This window comes from Gallinula chloropus (assembly GCF_964237585.1).
Source record: "Gallinula chloropus genome assembly, chromosome: 5".
Classification (NCBI taxonomy): domain Eukaryota; kingdom Metazoa; phylum Chordata; class Aves; order Gruiformes; family Rallidae; genus Gallinula; species Gallinula chloropus.
The window spans coordinates 47,241,135-47,257,890 of NC_140090.1; the positions used below are offsets into that span (position 1 = coordinate 47,241,135).

A 16,756-nucleotide genomic window follows, 5' to 3' on the forward strand; every position below is an offset into this window, starting at 1 on the left:
AAGCTGCGTAGGGGGGTGGTGTGAAGGGGGGGGGAGTGACGCGTGTGGGAGGCACGGGCGGCGTGCTGAGGGGGAGAGGGGGTGCGGCCCCGCGGGCGGGGCTCCCCCGCCTCAAACAAGGAAGGCACTAGGCGCCCTCTGACGCCAGGGAGAGGCAGGGGCAGCGCCGGAGTCGTGTCCCCCCCTCGCAGCCCCGGGTGCCGCACCAGCCCGCCCAGAAAGAAAACGAGCCCAGGGCAGGTGGCAGCGACGTGTAATGACATGTAATGGCATCGAATGAAAGCAGTGGGGGCACAGCCCCGCCCCCACGCGTGACACAGGGCACCGCAGGCAGGAAACACACCAGTCCTTCTCCTTCGGCAGATGGGAGGATGAGGAAGGGGCCAGCGGCTGGCCGGCGTCACAGCTACAACACGCTGCAAGTTACTGACACGTCCCAGGGGAAGAGCCTGGTGCCACGCTGCAGGTGTCATCGGCGGCGTGGCCGCAGAGGGAAGGGAGGGGAAGGCGAGGGGCTCCTCCTCACCCCTGCTACTGCTTGGGCATGGCGAAGTCCCACGCCGTCTCCTGGGCGCACTTCCACATGGCCCGCATGAGGCGCGTGAAGCCCATGTCCTTGGGCTTCTCCAGACCACGCATCAGGCGCTGCTTCATGATGGCAACAAACTCCTTGTTGCTCAGCTCACCGTTCCCTAGGGGAAGGAACCAAAACCACCCCCATCAGTAACACAGAACTCCACCAAAGCCTCCTTAATGTTAGAGGGGGGCACCTGCCAGCATAATTTCTTGCTGAGACCAGCATCACCTTTGGCTCCAACCTCCCAAAATACCCTGCAGGGCAGGGGCTGCCAAACCCCAGACCGTGAAGCCCAGCCCTCAGGAGGCACCATCACATCTACCACTCGCAGGGCCATGAAGACAGAAAAACAAATGCCCACAGCTGGGAAAGCTGGGCTAGTGAGATCACTGAGAACGGCAGCAACTAAGTTGGTTAGAAACGAGATGCCAGTAAGCTGATGTGGGTTTTATTCTGCAGTTATTGAACCCCCAATAAATCCAAGCCTCTGGCATTGTGCTTTAGGGTGCGGGTAGATTGGAGGGGACAGCATGCCTGACTGACAGCTGCCGCAGAGCCACTGCCTTCCACCCCACTGCCACACATATACCCAGTGCCCGTTTTGCTCCCCAGCCCATTGTAGCTTCAGGGGAGCAGCAACCCACCTTTGGGCACAGCAGAATCACAAGGGCCAGCAACCCTCAAGGAATAAGCCCGCCAATAATCAAGATTCCCACGCACGTATCAAAAACCTGCGCTTGCTTTTCCACTTGATTTCCTCCCCCAAAAGGTTTGCTATCAAAATATTTATCAGGTGCTCCTGCAACAGGATGTAAATGGGGAAATACTCCCTCTCATGGCCAGCCAGATCACCTGGCTGTTGAGGATCCTATCAGTGAGCAGCACTGAAGCAAGTGAGAAAAAGAGGCAAGCTTAGAAAGGGCCAGGGAAGTGGTGCGGGGGCTGGGACTCAGAGGGACAACAGGGAATAACATCGAAGTGATTGTGGTGTTATTACTGTTCCTATCAGGAAGCAAACCAATGGCCATTTTTATGCACCACTGCCGTTTCTCAGAGCTGCTGGGTCCTGGCGAGGGATGGAGAAGCAGGGCGCCAGTGAGGTCTTCACTTGGAGCTCAGCAGTATGAGGCAAAGGCAGGTTGTTTTGCTACTTGCCAAGCCTGAACTGCTGCCATCGTTCCCCAGTGGCAAAGACTCCCCTACCTCTCCTTAAAATATCAACCTGAGACAGCTTCGATGTGGGAAACAAACTGCCCTGAGGCACATGCATCCTCTACAGGCCAGCAAAGCAGCGAGCTTCCCAGCCAGGCACTGAGCCACCACTAATTAATTAAGCTGATATTTGTCCAGGGCTTTGGAGATAAAGTACCAGATCAGCTGGTTTCCAACTCAGGCGCACAACAGCTCTTTTTTGTTAAACAAAAGAGAGTTTTGAGGGAGAAAAGGAAAAAGAAAAAAAAAAAGCTGCACGGTGTGCCAAATGCTTGCAGTGCTTCAAACTCAAGGTCCTAGGAGGACAGGAGCATCAGGATGGATCCATGGGCAAAGAGAGCATGGCACCATGGCAAGAGCAGCCAAGGCTGTGGCAGACTTTCATGGCTGGCATTTATTCCGCACCCCCAGCCCCCCACTGTTTCTTCCCAGCGGATTGTTGACTCTCACTCAGCCTGGAGAGGTTGGGGTCACTCACCATCGCAGTCGAAGAGTGCAAACACCACGTCACACACGTGGTCAGAGAGTTCCACCTTAGCCACTGTCCTGGCCACTTGCTGCATGGTCACTGCAACAGGAGGGAGGGCACAAGGTTAGAGGGATGTCATCAGCTGCCAACCACAGCGAACACGGGCAGAGCAGCAGAGACTCTTTTTCCCCCCGGGAAAACCGCCTCTATGGAAACACATCACATTCAAAGGGGCTTGAAGTAAGCTTTGTTCCCCAGGCTGTTCAGCATGTGTCTCAAAACCAGGCTCCTCAAACCTTCCACCAGCCTGCTGCCACACCATGCGGGGTGAGAACAGGCTGCCACTGAGCACTGAGGTACCGGTACCTCCATGCTCAAGACAAACATTAAAAACACCAAAATGAGATGTCCCCCTGTCCTGGTTTCGGTCAGGATGGAGTTAACTTCATTTGTAGCAGCAGATGGAATGCTGTGTTTGGGAGTTAAAATGAAAGCAGTGCTGATAACACCCTGATGTTTTTAGTTGCTGTCAGACAGTCAAGGACTTTCTCAGCTCTTCATGAGAAAGGAGGGGCGAAGCCAGGACACGTGACCCAAAACTGGCCAAAGAGAGTATTCCACGCCAGTTACGTCCTGCCCAGGATATCGGGGGGCTGACAGGAGGAAGAACAGGGGCAGCTCCGGGATGCGCGGTTCTTGGGGGACGGTTGGGTTCCGGGACGGCTCTGGGTGGCACAGCCTCAGTTGTGGGTTCGGTGAGAAACTGCATTGTGTATCAACAGCTTCATATATTTTTGCTTTAAAGTCCTGTTAGCATTGTTATATTGTATCTTTCTGTTATTTTAGTAAACTATCCTTATCCCAACCCACGGGCCTCTTAGTTTCTTGGTTTTGGGGTTATTTGCCCTTCCTTTTCCCTTCCCTTGCCTCTCCCCCTTCCCCCCCTTCCCTCTTTCCCTGCTCTTTTCCTTTAAGGAGCAGACAGCTGCGTGGATCTTGGCTCTCAGCTGGGGTAAAACCACGACACCCCCCCTTCTCTTCAGTTACAAATTCAGAAGTAGTACCAGCACTACAGCAAACACCAGGTGGGAAAATCCTCCTGATGGGCTTGATCACCAAGGCAGCTCCTCCCCACAGCACTGCAGAGATGATACTCTGCGAACTAACTATCTCAACAGCCTGGGAGTAATAAAAAGTTTTCCTGGCTGGTAACACAGCCACCCTTTCCCTGCGACAGGCTCTGCAGTGAGCAGACAAGGTTAAACTTGCAATAAAGCGAGGAGTCGTAACGAATTCTCTCCTTTCTCCCTCCCCAGCCTGGCAGCTGAACTCATCAGTGGAGAAATAAGTGGTAGTTTTATTCACGCCTCTAGAAAAGAGCAATGCTTGGAGCTATGGATCTGGCAAGGCTACGGAGGAGGACTTTTCCTGCAGGAAGGGGAAAGCAAAATAAAAGAGAATCCCTCACTGGGCTGCCTGAGCCGTTTCCCTACATGATTCATGTGTGTCTGGCTGCCCTCTTGCCTCACATCATTGAGGGTGGCTAATTGAGGGAAGAAGCGGAGGTAAGAGGGGCTCAGTCATGTGTCAGGGCTGAAACACCCTGTTCCCTTCCAGCTGTGCAACAGAAGGGAGAGGCTTTGCATGAACATGAGCATATTTTACGTTAAATACCAAACTGGGATGAGCTCGCCCTTCAGAGAGGTGAAAGAGGGAAGTAGAATGACACAAAAATCAGATTGCAATGAATTTAAAAAAACCCAAACCAAACAAAACCACCTCTGCTTTCCTCCACAGCATCCTCCTGAGTTTGGGCACTGGTCCCTTTGCAGAGCTATTGGCCCTGCAGGAATTTTGAAGAGTTACGTGTCAGAGAAGAAAAAGTAATAAGTACTCAATCTATACCATAACTGGATCAAATACAGAACTACAGAAAGGTTTTCTAACAGGCTTTTTCCCCCCAGCCCTGGATATTTGGATCAATGACTGCTCTTGCCCCATCTCTGCTCCCCTGAGCAAGGCTTGGGGGTTTTGGGGAAGGATCCACAGCCTCTATCAGGTCCTTTTTCCCTATAAAACCCCTCCTTTTACTAAATAATGCAGGATAAAACCTGAAATTAAACAGAAGGTGCATCAAAACATACACAATCCCAAGTAGGCACTCGCTGTTGCCCTGTAGTTATCCTTTTTGAGTTCAAATCCCCTCCTGCATGAGCGACACAGCTCTGGCCTGCTGTAACAACTCTGTATTTCATTTCTAGGGTACGGCCGCTGCTGCTGTGCGCACGTGCTTTGGGGAAGGCAGAGGCAACATTATTATTAAAACCAACTTGAGTTAACTTTATTTCCCCAGCCTTACACCCAAACCTTGACAACAGGGCTGTAGGGAGACCACACTTCTCTCCCAGCCCACCCGTGCCAACCAGGCTGCAGAATATACAGTGACACAGCCCTCAGTAAAACCTGGATAGCAAGGGAAACAGGGAATTAAAGAGCAGGAGCAGCCACCATGTCAGCACATCCCTTTCCTTTCATCTCTTCCCTCCTGCATACGCACAAGTCAGCCAGGAAGATGTGACACAATCAAATGAACCAACTGCAACACAAGTGAGCGGGCCCGTTAGATGGCAGCAGCCCCCCAAAAAGGGCTGTAGCGGTCCAGCATTAGCTCACACTGACATCAAACACTCACAAACTAAACGTCAAAGCTGCCTTCAACCGGCGCCACGCAAGTACTCACCCGGGCTTTCTTACACACCCACAGAGGCTGTGGCATCTCCACCCTTGGAGATATCCAAAACCCGACCATGGGTGACCATATTGGACTGGAGGGTCTCTAGAGGTCCCTGCCACCCCCCACTGTACCCTATAGAAGTCCTTACTGCCCAGCTACCAGCGCTGACTATGCACCGTACCGCCAGAAGAATGATTTGAGCAATGTCTCCATGGGGGACTGGATTCTTTCATCCAGCTCTGAAGGCAGATGAAAATGCGCACCAGCTTGATGACAAATTCATGCTGCACTCAAACCTCACCTCTACCTCCTTCCAAATTCCCTGTCAAAAGTCTGAAGCTGTTTCAAGCTCCAGACTTCCAATAAAACCATCTCCAGAGCCAGCCGGGCGAGCAGCAGGCTCAGAAGTCTCCCCTGGCTTTAGCCCATCCCTAGTACTACGTGCTACTAGTCTGTGCCTTGCCCTAAAACACAAAGGGGGTACATCGTGGCTCGCTGCCAGTGCCAGAAGAACGGCTGCTCGGAAAGCCTGGCTGCAGAGCACGCCAGAAAAGCAAAGCATGGAATTCACACCCTCACCTCAAAAGGGGACTAAGGGAAGAATTCGGCTCCTGTCCTGCTGCCAGCTGTTAAGCTCAGGCTGGGGAAGTTTTCTACGTGATGCTTCTGGTTTAAAGAGAGCGATGGCTGTTTTGTTCCTGGTGAACTGAAAGACAGACTCATAATTCAGTGATGCAGCTTAAGAGACAATTAATAGAGCTTTAATATAAGGAGAGTTTGCATGTTTTGAGAATAGAGGCTTCACTAACAAATCATCTCCGTGTTATTCTGTGGGTCATTAAAATATAGGTCTATCATTCGTTTTAGAAGAGGAGGCTGCTTTAATTCTGCACACAGGGCGGCCTGCCAAGCTATGGCTCTTCAGGGCCATCCATTTTTTCCTCCTCAATTTTAAACAGCACTTCTAAAATTATAACAACTGTTGCTGCATTAGGTCAGCAGCAATTTATCTGCCACAGAAACCCTCCTTTTCCCCCGCCCCCGATATGATGCCTAACTTTGTGGGTTTTTAATAAGCAGCTTTGCAAGAGCTTGGCTGTTGGAAGACGACACACACTCCCCCCCCCCCCCCCCATTTATTTCTTATGTGATTTGTGGGTACAGTGTATCCAGGCTCTCTTGGTGTGTCCTGACAGATGCGCAGGAGCATCTCCAGGCTGAGCCGCAAATGAACATGAGGGGAGATTCCCATCAGCTACCAGAGGTGAGGAAGAGATGTGCAGGATAACTGAAACTGTTATCCTTCCTCTTCTGCCTGTGCTCAGGGCAAATCTCTCCTGACAGCCAGGACCCTGCCGGTACAGACGGGGCCCGAGGAGAGCCAAGCCCTTGAGCAGCATAAAGCTGTGCCCCTCACAACACCAAGCCTGCCCAAGGTTTCTGGCTCTGGGCAAAGGGCTCCCAGCTCGATGGCTTCGGCTCCAACAAAAGCTCGTTAATCACACGTAATTAAGCAGCAATCACACCAACTTACCAGCTGTGCAGAGACCTAAATACTCCACAAATACATACTCCATGACCAGGCAACTGCTAATTTACTGTAGACATCGAGTAAATTGGATTTGCTGGGCTATTAGTTCCCCATGGGTCGCAGCAGAAAGGGCTCTACGCAGCAGCAGCACATCCCATTTCATACCCTGTATTTCCTGCTCCTTTTTCCTTTTAAATGGAAAAAACCCCAAAACCTATCAGGTTCCTAAGATACCAGTGATCTAAGCCAGAGTACAGATGGTTATCACCCCCCATGGAAAAAAAAAAATAAAATCAAAGCTGAGGATAGCCTTTGGTATGCTCTAAGACAGATGACACATTTGATTCTTTTTGTAATTCCACTGCCCTAAAACCTATTAATGTCTTAATATTCCCACAACAGCAGTGGTTGGAGTAGCTTACTCCTGGCACGCTTCATTTTCCAGCTGCCTAAATACATCAGCTTAAACTTTCTAGTATACAAGAGTTTCCACTTAGCCTAAAAAACTTATGAGTTTTCCATAAGTTTTTTTTTTTATATTCCCAGTTTGAGTGTTTAAAAAACCCAAACTCTTAAAAAAAAAAAAAAAAAAGTAAAAGGAAATGCATGTGTGACAGACCAGCAGAGAGCTGGAATGTAATTGTTTTTAAAAGCATGGGGTTCTTCCTGAGGACATACCTGATATGGATTAGCCCAGATAAAGAAACACGTGATGAGGAGTAGGTCTGACCAATAAACCACACAGTGATTACCAAACTCCTCAGAAAAGACCAGCTCTGAGGTTTATTCAGCCACCTCCTCCAGGCACATGCAGTCTCCTGACTATGAGTTATCTGAAGAAGCCTGCTCTGGACAGACTTTAACACTCAGTTTGGGACCCCAGTGGGGTTCCAGTGCTCCTCCTTCCTTCCCTCCAGCACACCTGGGAGCTCCAAAGGTGGATTTCAGATCAGAAATGCCGCATCCTGCCACACAGCCCTTATTTTTAAGCAAAGTTGAAAGAAAACAAGGGTTGAAACGCTCCTACCATCAGCTCCACTGCTGGTTAGTGACTCTGGCACGTCTTTGCCCACAATAATTTTTCAAATATTTTGTAAAAGGAGAAAAAAGGTCACCTCAGCAGATGGGGATGAAGAAACACTGGTGTGCCCAGGCCTTAGTACCAAAGCCTGTGACAGACTCCTGTGGTCACCTGGCGACCACACACATCAGGCCTGAACAGCCCTGCTGCAGGTCACACTGCTTACCAACTGGTTGCCTCGAAATCACCGCTTCCTCCTCTATTCAGGCTATAAACTTTTCAGCCTTTCTCCCTCTTCTGTACCTAAACCCAGGGGAGTATAAAACCCGATATCCCTCTTTATCCCTGGGTGCACCAAGTTCAACCCATCGTTACAGGGAGGAACTGCGATGTCAGTACATGTTTAACCTCTCAGCCTGGGCTCATTTGACACATTTCCTGCTCCAAAGACACGGCAAGAGTTGCGCTCCCCCCAGCTTGCAGCGCCTGTCTGTCCCACTGGTTTTAGTACCTTTATCAAGTGAAGCTCCAGCCATGTGGTAGAAGCTCAAAGCTGTGTCCACATCATTTATGTTCTTCAGGAAAGTGAAGAAGCTCTCCACCTCCTCAAATGTCAGCCCCTAGGACAGAGAAAAGATGGTCTTGAGGTGAGGGGAAAAGGAAATGGTGACACTGCCTGGGTTACGAATGAGAGTCACTCATCGGCACAAAGCTGTAGCCAGAGGGGAATTCACCCACACACTCCAAACCCTGCTACCTTGGCACCTGAGCATTCCTTAAAGAATATTTTTAGGCCTGCAAACTTGCAAAGCAAGAAAGAAATAGTTCATGGTCTCTCCCAACAGATTCAGGGACTCCTGGGTGGAGGGATCCACATCTTAACTGGTGTCCCAGCAGGTGCCACTGCAAACCAAGCAACACGCTCCTCTCTGAGCCAATCCAACCAGCGAGGAGCATGCAGGGAGAGGGATTGCTGACCAACACTGTTACACTACACAACACTCAATTTATTTACCCATACAGCACACCACTGCATCAGTGCTGGGACACGAGCTGCAGCCTCCGAACGCCTTCACCTGAGCCCACAGAGGCGAAGCAGTAATAACCACTTAGCCTTCCTCTCTGGAGGAGAGAGTCAGCACATCAAGAGACAATCAGGCTCAGGTCCTCCTGTCCTGTCTAGCATGACAGACTGATATACTGTTCACACTAAAAACCCCAGCTGCATAACATGGCACAGTTTCATGGGCTGGATGGAACAGCTCATACCATCAAACAGAATTTCTATGATCCATCGTAACTCCACTCACCCTCTTCTCAATAGCTACACATCAGGAAGAAGCCACCTATCATTTCTTGAAAGGAAAAGCACTTTTTTCTTTTAAAAAATTCTCTGTACTGGCATTGCGCCTCTAGAATTGTAAGCAGAAGAACTACAGTAAATCTGTAACCTACCGAGAAGTATTTCAGCTTGTCCCTGTCTTTGCTGTAACTGAGTACGTGGCAATGCACCGCTGATGCATGTTGCATAGCATGCACACTGACAAATGCAACAGTAGGCTTAATCAGCCCTGGATTCACAGAACCAGACAAAAAGGGATGAGGTAGCAAAATGCACACACAGACGAGGGAGCTGAAAACACCCAAGAATGCCAGTTACTGCACATCTTTCTCTAAACATGTACCCAGTCTGCTTTCTGAGCTGTGTGCTAAAAGATGTATGGCAGGGGTAAAGAACATACCACCCTAGCAGAAAAAAACCCACCCTAAAATAGTCAGATAAATCAGGTAGTACTTGAGGAAGCACTGTGAAGACTCCTCTGTCTTATACAGCAGGTGTGGAAGAGAGAAGAGCCTGGCAGTTCAGATAGCAAACACATAGTAGGTGTCCAGATGGGTGCCTGACATGCTCCTGCCTGGGAACACAGCACTAACAGTGACCCAGGAGATGTAGGGCCACTTTCAGGCAAGCTGATGACACTGTGCTATGGTGCTGTCTCCTCTGTTTAGGACATCTGATGTTTGCCATAGTGGTCATGAGGTATCCCAACAGCTATTCTAAGCAGAGCGCCCTTAACTTTGTGTTTTCCTGGAATCTTCTGCCATGAAAGGGCATATGTCAAGGCCAAACAGCATCCACATCTGCACAAAACAGTTGCTATTGCTTCAGTGGGGAATGCTGAAGGTCTACATGCTTACATGCATAAACTCATGGTCCTTTCACCACCTTGAAAAGCAAATGCCATGATGGGGGTACCCCTACAAACCTGGGCTTTGGCATGGATACAGGTACCAAATCTCCAAAGCAAAAACGCCACCGGCATTATGAAATGTGATATTTTATTGATGAATCCTGTAGTCAATGCTGGCATTGGCACCTTGTCAGCTACAAAAATAAAACCAAACCAGAGACTGGAACTGTCTGCACGACTGCACAGACGAGTCGACAGATGAATGATCACCATCAGTCAAAGTGCTGAGCATGGGAATTCATCTATTCCCTGATGTATTTGTGTAGCACTGCTCAGCTCTTCTTAAGTGATTCACGATTCCACTGAAAGACCAGCAGACACTCCTTTACATAATAAAGCCTTGTGTTACTTCGGAATCACATGGAATTGCTTATCTGGAGAGAAGGAGGGTAGTGAGGATGGGATCTGGACGATCGCTTCAAGGCGTCTGTAGATGAAGCTGTCAATTTGTAAGCGTGACTTCTTCCAGCAATACATCAGCCAACTCCAGGAACGTGTATCCACTCACAATGCATGTCTTGTGACAGCTCGAACAGCTTCTGTGCAACTTAGGGCTTTTCACCCCAGGAATCCAGGATTTAGCTGGGGAGAATCCCACCTTGCTCCCACCCTCTGCCTCCCCAACAGAAAAAGCATGCGGAGATGATGCCCCAAATGGCTGGTTTGCAAGGAGTCAGCTTGGTTTTCTAGCTGTTAGGGAGACATAAACCAAAGAGCTTGCCTGTAAGTACTACCCATGAGTCAAGTCCTTTTTCACTAGGAGACAGGGAGCTGCGTAAGTGAAACCCCAGGGGGAGAAGTGTAAGCAATGTTGAACAGAGTAGAGCATGGCAGCTCTTCATTCCTGAAGAAAAAGAAAAGTGAGCCCAGATTATCAATTAATACAAGAAAACATGTCGTCCCCAAAATCAGGGGCATAGAGTGTTGGAAAAATGGATAAAAATGATTAAAACCAGAGTGTTAACATTTTGGGGGCTGCCAGCGCTGCCTTGCACAGAGAAGGGAACTGCATCAGACAATGTGGATGATGTTTATAGGATTTCATCAAGAAAAAAAAAGCACTCACTAGGTAAGCGGTATTTCCAAGGCAAAGTTTGCCAGGTGGGTTTGGGTACAATTCCTGCCAGCCCATCTCAGCATTGCACTGTTAAAATCACTTTACTCCCACTCCCCTCCAAAGGCAATAGCAAGTCAAAGGCCCCATGGCTTTTGGTGGAGAGGGGAGTTACAGCAGGTGAGTCGGCTGGGCACGTCGCAATGTAAAACAGCTTTGTCGCTGTAGAAGTTGGCTACTGGAGTGCAAAAAGAAGGGATTTAGTGAAAAATTCATCCTGCAAAACACTTTGGCATTGTAAAATGGCTCTGACCAAGGAGGTGTTCAGCAACGGGGAAGCACAGTGGGATAAATGAAGCATCTGGGTGGCTTTAATGTCTCCGCAAGGTCTGGAAACCAAAGGGGGAGCAGTGGATAGCGCTGGCTCCACTCCTGTTTTGTAAGATGGGAGAAAAGCAGAGCCCGGCCGGAGCAGCTGCTTGCTCTGCAGACGTCAGGGTTACAAACACGGAGGAAGCCCCAACACTGGCATGGAGCCTCTGCAGCTGGAAGGAGAAGGCGGCTCTCTGCCGTTAGTAACGCCATTCGTTTACAGAGACAGCTTCGCAGGCACATCCCCGAGTGAGTCAGTGGGAAAGCTGGAAAGGCAGTTAGTGCCATTCCAGTCACGGCAGACCTACCAAGGATAGTTAAGCTGCATAAACCCACTGACAGCTGCGCCAAGGTGATGCAATAAAAGCACATGAGTGTATTCAGATACAGAGTGCGGCACACAAATCTGCAGAGGACGTGGTCTTCTAAAATGCCCTGGGTGGTGGTGGGGGGAGCAAACCTCGAAACCTCACAAACTTTTAATCAAAAGGTTCTCTTGTATAGAAGACAAAGCATGGCACCAGACTGGATTCTCTGAGAGCCAAAACTTGCTGAAGTGGAGGATTGTCAGTGCCTGATTTCTCTGTCTCTATATAAACACTGACTTGGAGTTGCCCAGGCTGCTAAAGAGACTTACCTGCCTCCAGTGCAAAGCAACTGGCACATCTTGCAGCCTTTCATCTTCCTAAACCATCCTGTTAACATAGAGGCTGGGTCCTTTGTGGATTTGGGGGATTTCCTTACCTCTAGAGCCTAAGGAATCTTACATCGGTGGTTTTCCACCAATTTTGTTTCTTGCAAATACAGGGTTTTTGTGCTCTTCCCCAATTTCCCTCCTTGAAAGTCCTTGGAATAAAGACAAAGCCTTGCTCTGAATCCTGCTGGCTGCAAATCAAAATGCAATCTGGCTGATTTGGAGATGAGGAATAAGGTAAAACCCAAAAAAAGTTCTTCCTCTGTCACACAGATGTCAGGGGCTTGGCTTATGCACAGAAGGAGGAAACATCTGCTGTTAAGGCAATCTTCAAAATAAGTTCCCTCTCCCTAATTTCTCATACACCCTGCTACTATTCAGTAAAACATACACACACACACATATATATGTATAAAACCCCACATATATGAAAACCCCAAATCACAGAAAAAGAATCAACAGTTTGGGAATGTAACACCAGAGCTAGTATTTTCCATTAGAGACACATCACAGCTAAGCATTTTTTCCACGAGAAATCAAATAATCCCTATTAAAACTCAAGGGCAGATGAGGTATTGGAAAAGCCAAATCTGTAGCATCTCACTCAAAAATCAAACAAACAGATGCAAAACCGCAACCCTGGCAACATCAATGGTCTTATTTAAGCCAGCAACAAGGAGTCTGAGGAGTGAGATTTCCACATATTAACAGGATTTGCTGTCTCAGCTCCAATGACACATTGACACCATCTATGGATAGCAGCCTATTAAATATTGAACCTATTTTCCTACCAGCCACTAGGGAATCTGCCAAAAACGGCTCACTCTGGCACCCCAAGGTCATGAGAAGTTAACGGCACCGCAGCTCCTCTGGCACAAATGTAACTAAGTAAATTAAGAACTGCATCTGTGTGCCTTGTTGCTTCAGTACACCTAAATTCTCCATCAGAACCAACTAAGAGGGAGAATATCAGAGGGTAAAAAGTCACTACAGCAGCTTCTTATCAACTGTGGATTCCTGCACATCACAGGAGTCCAGTTAAGGCACCAAAAGGGACAAAAAAGGACCGGACCCCAGCCAACAGCTGTTTTATCACACACTTCACATCTCAACCATTTAAGAAATAAATGCCAGTTCCAATCTTACAGGAAAGTGGCTCTAAAACAGCCAGACCAACTCAAGGCACAGGCAAAAGCTCTCCATCTGTTCTCATTTTGCAAATTGGTTGTTTATAACCTCATTAATAAAAGAACAATCCATCTTTATAGAAGCAGATGTGGAATTCTAATAATGAAATAATTTCACAGCCCAGACTCACCTCACATGATCAGGCACAGATGTCTTATACCAAGGTCCCTCACTAAATTAATGAGCGTAGGATCTGCACCCTTATTCCTCTCTGAACCACAAGTAATTACAATAATTTTTCACATAAGTTTGTAACTACATAATAAACTGCCTGGTTCCAGGAGCTAATTAATTCAAGGTCGAGTAAGTAACTAGAAAAATGTCTTCAATATTTATTCTGGCTCCAGACCCATCACGCTGTTCAGCAAACAGAAGGGTTTTTGGTTTGATTTTTAAATTGCAGCGTCAGTTTTAACAGAGGCAAAGCCTACACTCCAACATGGGCACCGACCTCTGCACTCCCACCTCTTCCATCCCTTTGCTGCTAGGAAAGTATTCACCATCCGTGATGTCAGCATATCTCCTGCTTCAACAAGGCATGAGGGTGCTTTAATCGAGGTGATGGAGACTTAGCTCTCAGCACAGCATGGGGATACCTGCCCTCATCTCAACTTCCAAAAAGCGCAGCAAATGCTACTGACCTCTCCGTCTTGGAAGTGCTTCTTGAGCTGTTTCAGCATGACGGTGAGCTTTTTGGACTGGACCCCGCTGTAGGCCAGCAGCATGCTGCCGAACTGGCGCTCCGTGATCCGCCCCTCCACTGGGTCGTGCCGCTCAAACTGGAAGGGGAAAAGAGGAAAAAAAATAGGGGAGATGAAAACAAGGCCGTGCAGCAGAAAGCTCCATCCAGGGGAAGGGTATAAAAAAAGCCCTGTAATAAAAAGTGAACATCGCAGGAAACACTGTTGAAGGAGAAACCCTAGTGCGTTGGAATATTTACTTCCATCAGTACGCCAGCATTTTCCCTACGTGTTACTCCTTGGACAACTTCTGGAAGAAGTCTTTGTATCTCACCCTCCTAGTTTTATCTTGCAGGGGGACAGCATTTGTAGAGCTGGGCTTGAAAAAGCCAGGAGGGGTATTTTAACCTGAACCCAGGCTAGAACAAATACTCCACTGTATACCTGATCTTTATGGTCCCTCCCAACCCTAACCATTATTCTAAGACTCTGTGTTCTTCATAGGTGCTTCCCAGCTCGGACATCTGAACATGCACCCCAAGAATTTGGCTTCTGCAGTGACATTTACCAATCACTCCAAAAAACGCATGGGACTGAGCTCAGGTGCAAGTATGTGCTTTCAGGGCAGTCTAGGTAGGAGCGGTTCCGTGACTGCCATAAAGGGGGCCAGTGGTTAATAACTCAGGACAAAAAAGCCTTGGAGAAGCTAAGCCTCAGGATAGCTCCCCTTTCTGCTCCAAGCCCTGTGGAGGTGGATTCAGCGAGAGAAGGTTCATGGAGAGCTCCAAACATCACCTTTCTCCATCCCACAAAGTACTCCTTGCCCAAATCCCCTTCTAGACCCTTAGAAGCACCTCTGCGAGCACCCTTTCTGCCTCAAATCCCCTTCTCAACTGAATTATGTGGCTACCACAACAGCCAGCTGGGCACCTGACTGAGATCAAGGCAGGGAGATGAAAGCAGGCAGATCCACCAGCCTTGCTGTCGGTCCCTGTGTGGGCAGAGCCCCAGACACAACAAGCTACAGATGTTAATATACAGCCCTCTTCAGCTGCCCCATACAGTGCCCGGGCTGCTTGCAAAGGAGCTGTTACAATTTCCATGCTAATACAAAGATGAGGGCAAGGTTCCCCCCCGCCCCGTTATTAGCATAGTTTGGAGGCAAAATATATGTCCTTTGATAAAAAGCAGAGGTAAGTCCTTTCTGCCATGCCTGAGGTATGAGAAGATGTCTTATAACACTCAAGAGACAAGAATTTACAGTCAGCACTGTCTCAGAAGCAGTACCAATGCTTTTCTTCTATAATATCCCTAATTACAGCTCAAAAGACTCAAAACAGGATTTTTCTTTCAAATATCTCAAGTTTCAGCCCAGCATGAGATAGCACCTTTTATTAAAGGATAAGAATTGGGTCCGAATATCTCAAATTGACCTCCTAAGTAGTGAATATGCTTCAAAAAAGTCTTGAGTCAGTGCCTAAAAGTCTGCTGGTCCTCTGCCTGTGCCCCTGCGCACTGCACAGCTCCACAGGGTAGCGCAAATGGCAGCACAGAGCCCTGCAGTCTTCCAGAGACGACATCTCTCAGGTTTGTATTGTAATCAGGTACATTCAGGCAGTGGTCAGATTTGCGTTACCAGATGGCAAAATAAACCAGAAGAGAAAAATTAAATGCTTAGGGTACGCTACAAATAACACCACGATTTCCCATCAGCGTTTGTTTGCAGTCAGGGGGAAGGCAGACAAGCTGCTTTAAACAGGCCTGCCTGTAAAACTCAGGGCAAACTAACCCCTGCACCTCAAATGTCACCATCAAAAACTCATGAACCAAGTTATTTTTTTTTTTTTGGCAGCACTTATTACTCAACAATGCTAGCTAGAGAGTAAGCAGGGGCAGGGGGAATCTTAATTCCTTCTGTGATTCAGCTTCTGGTCCTCAGTTTTAGGGATTTCCTTGGTGGGAAGCTACAGCTGGACCAATACTTCTAAATAGACACATAACAAGTTCCCCCCACAGCAAGGTTGCCTGCTGCTACCTGGCACCCACTAATCCTTTTACATTACGAACATGACACGTATCAGCCCAAACGTTTCCCAGCAGGTACTTTCATTCACCCAAGGAAAGGATGGACAGGGCTGGCCAACAACCACTTTCCAAATTCAATCATCATCATCATCGCTGAACTGAGGAAAAAACCCCAATACAGTCACGGTGATGAGTAAAGAAAGTTTGAAACTTGCCTCCAAGCTAGCATCAGATGCTTTTACATTCATTGCAGAAGGGATCAGCAGGGGATGTCACAAAGATGATGAAGAAAAACCCTGGGGAGACAGTTCTGCCTATTTTTTTTTCTGGTGTGCTAGCTATCATGTTTATTAATGAAGAAACCTGCCTTCAAATGATTTCTGAGTGCAAAAACCTTGGTTTCAGATTTAATAAGCCAAGGCCAGCTAGCCCTGACACCCCCTTTGCCAGCTGTCTGTGAGCAGAGGTACCACGTCTGTGCTCTCTTGCCTTCTTGAACATCTGGCCAACTGAACACAGCTCGCCCAATGTCCCCACCTGAAAATGGAGGAGGGTGCAAAGGCCTACAGTAATTAAGGTTTTCCTTTCAGTACTCAACATGTAATCTATGATAGTGTTAAAATTCAGCAAGGTACTTGAAAAGGCAGGAAAAATAAGTGTTCTTCCCCAGGTAATCATGATGTACTGCCTTCATGCACGTGATGTTATTGTACAAGTTATTTTTCCAGTCACTCAGGGGAAGAAAACCAAACCCCACAAGGATCAGATGCAGGGAAGAGCACACTAAGTTATTACAAGCAAACAAGTTCTCCGACAGCCTTTTTTCTTCTATATATCTTAAAGGAAAGGCACAGCCAAGGGAATAGCTTCATACCCCAGCATTATGGGGTGCCAGTCAGCATCATGGGGCACCAGTCGGCACAAACCAGCTCCCACACATGACATCC

General features: G+C 48.1%; 1 protein-coding gene across 3 annotated transcripts in view; it reads right to left on the minus strand.

Annotated features, from left to right (window-relative positions):
• Window positions 1-251: 251 nt before the first annotated feature.
• MICU1 (mitochondrial calcium uptake 1) overlaps window positions 252-16,756 on the minus strand; it is a 102,340-nt gene continuing 85,835 nt past the window's right edge. For all 3 annotated transcript variants that reach the window (XM_084265600.1, XM_084265599.1, XM_084265601.1), the window contains 4 exons: window positions 13,746-13,883; window positions 8,056-8,164; window positions 2,268-2,357; window positions 252-692 (listed from right to left, as the gene is read on the minus strand). In XM_084265600.1, coding sequence (XP_084121726.1) covers window positions 532-692; window positions 2,268-2,357; window positions 8,056-8,164; window positions 13,746-13,883 — 498 coding nt within the window. In that variant the 3' untranslated portion in view covers window positions 252-531. The remainder of the gene's footprint in view (window positions 693-2,267; window positions 2,358-8,055; window positions 8,165-13,745; window positions 13,884-16,756) is intronic.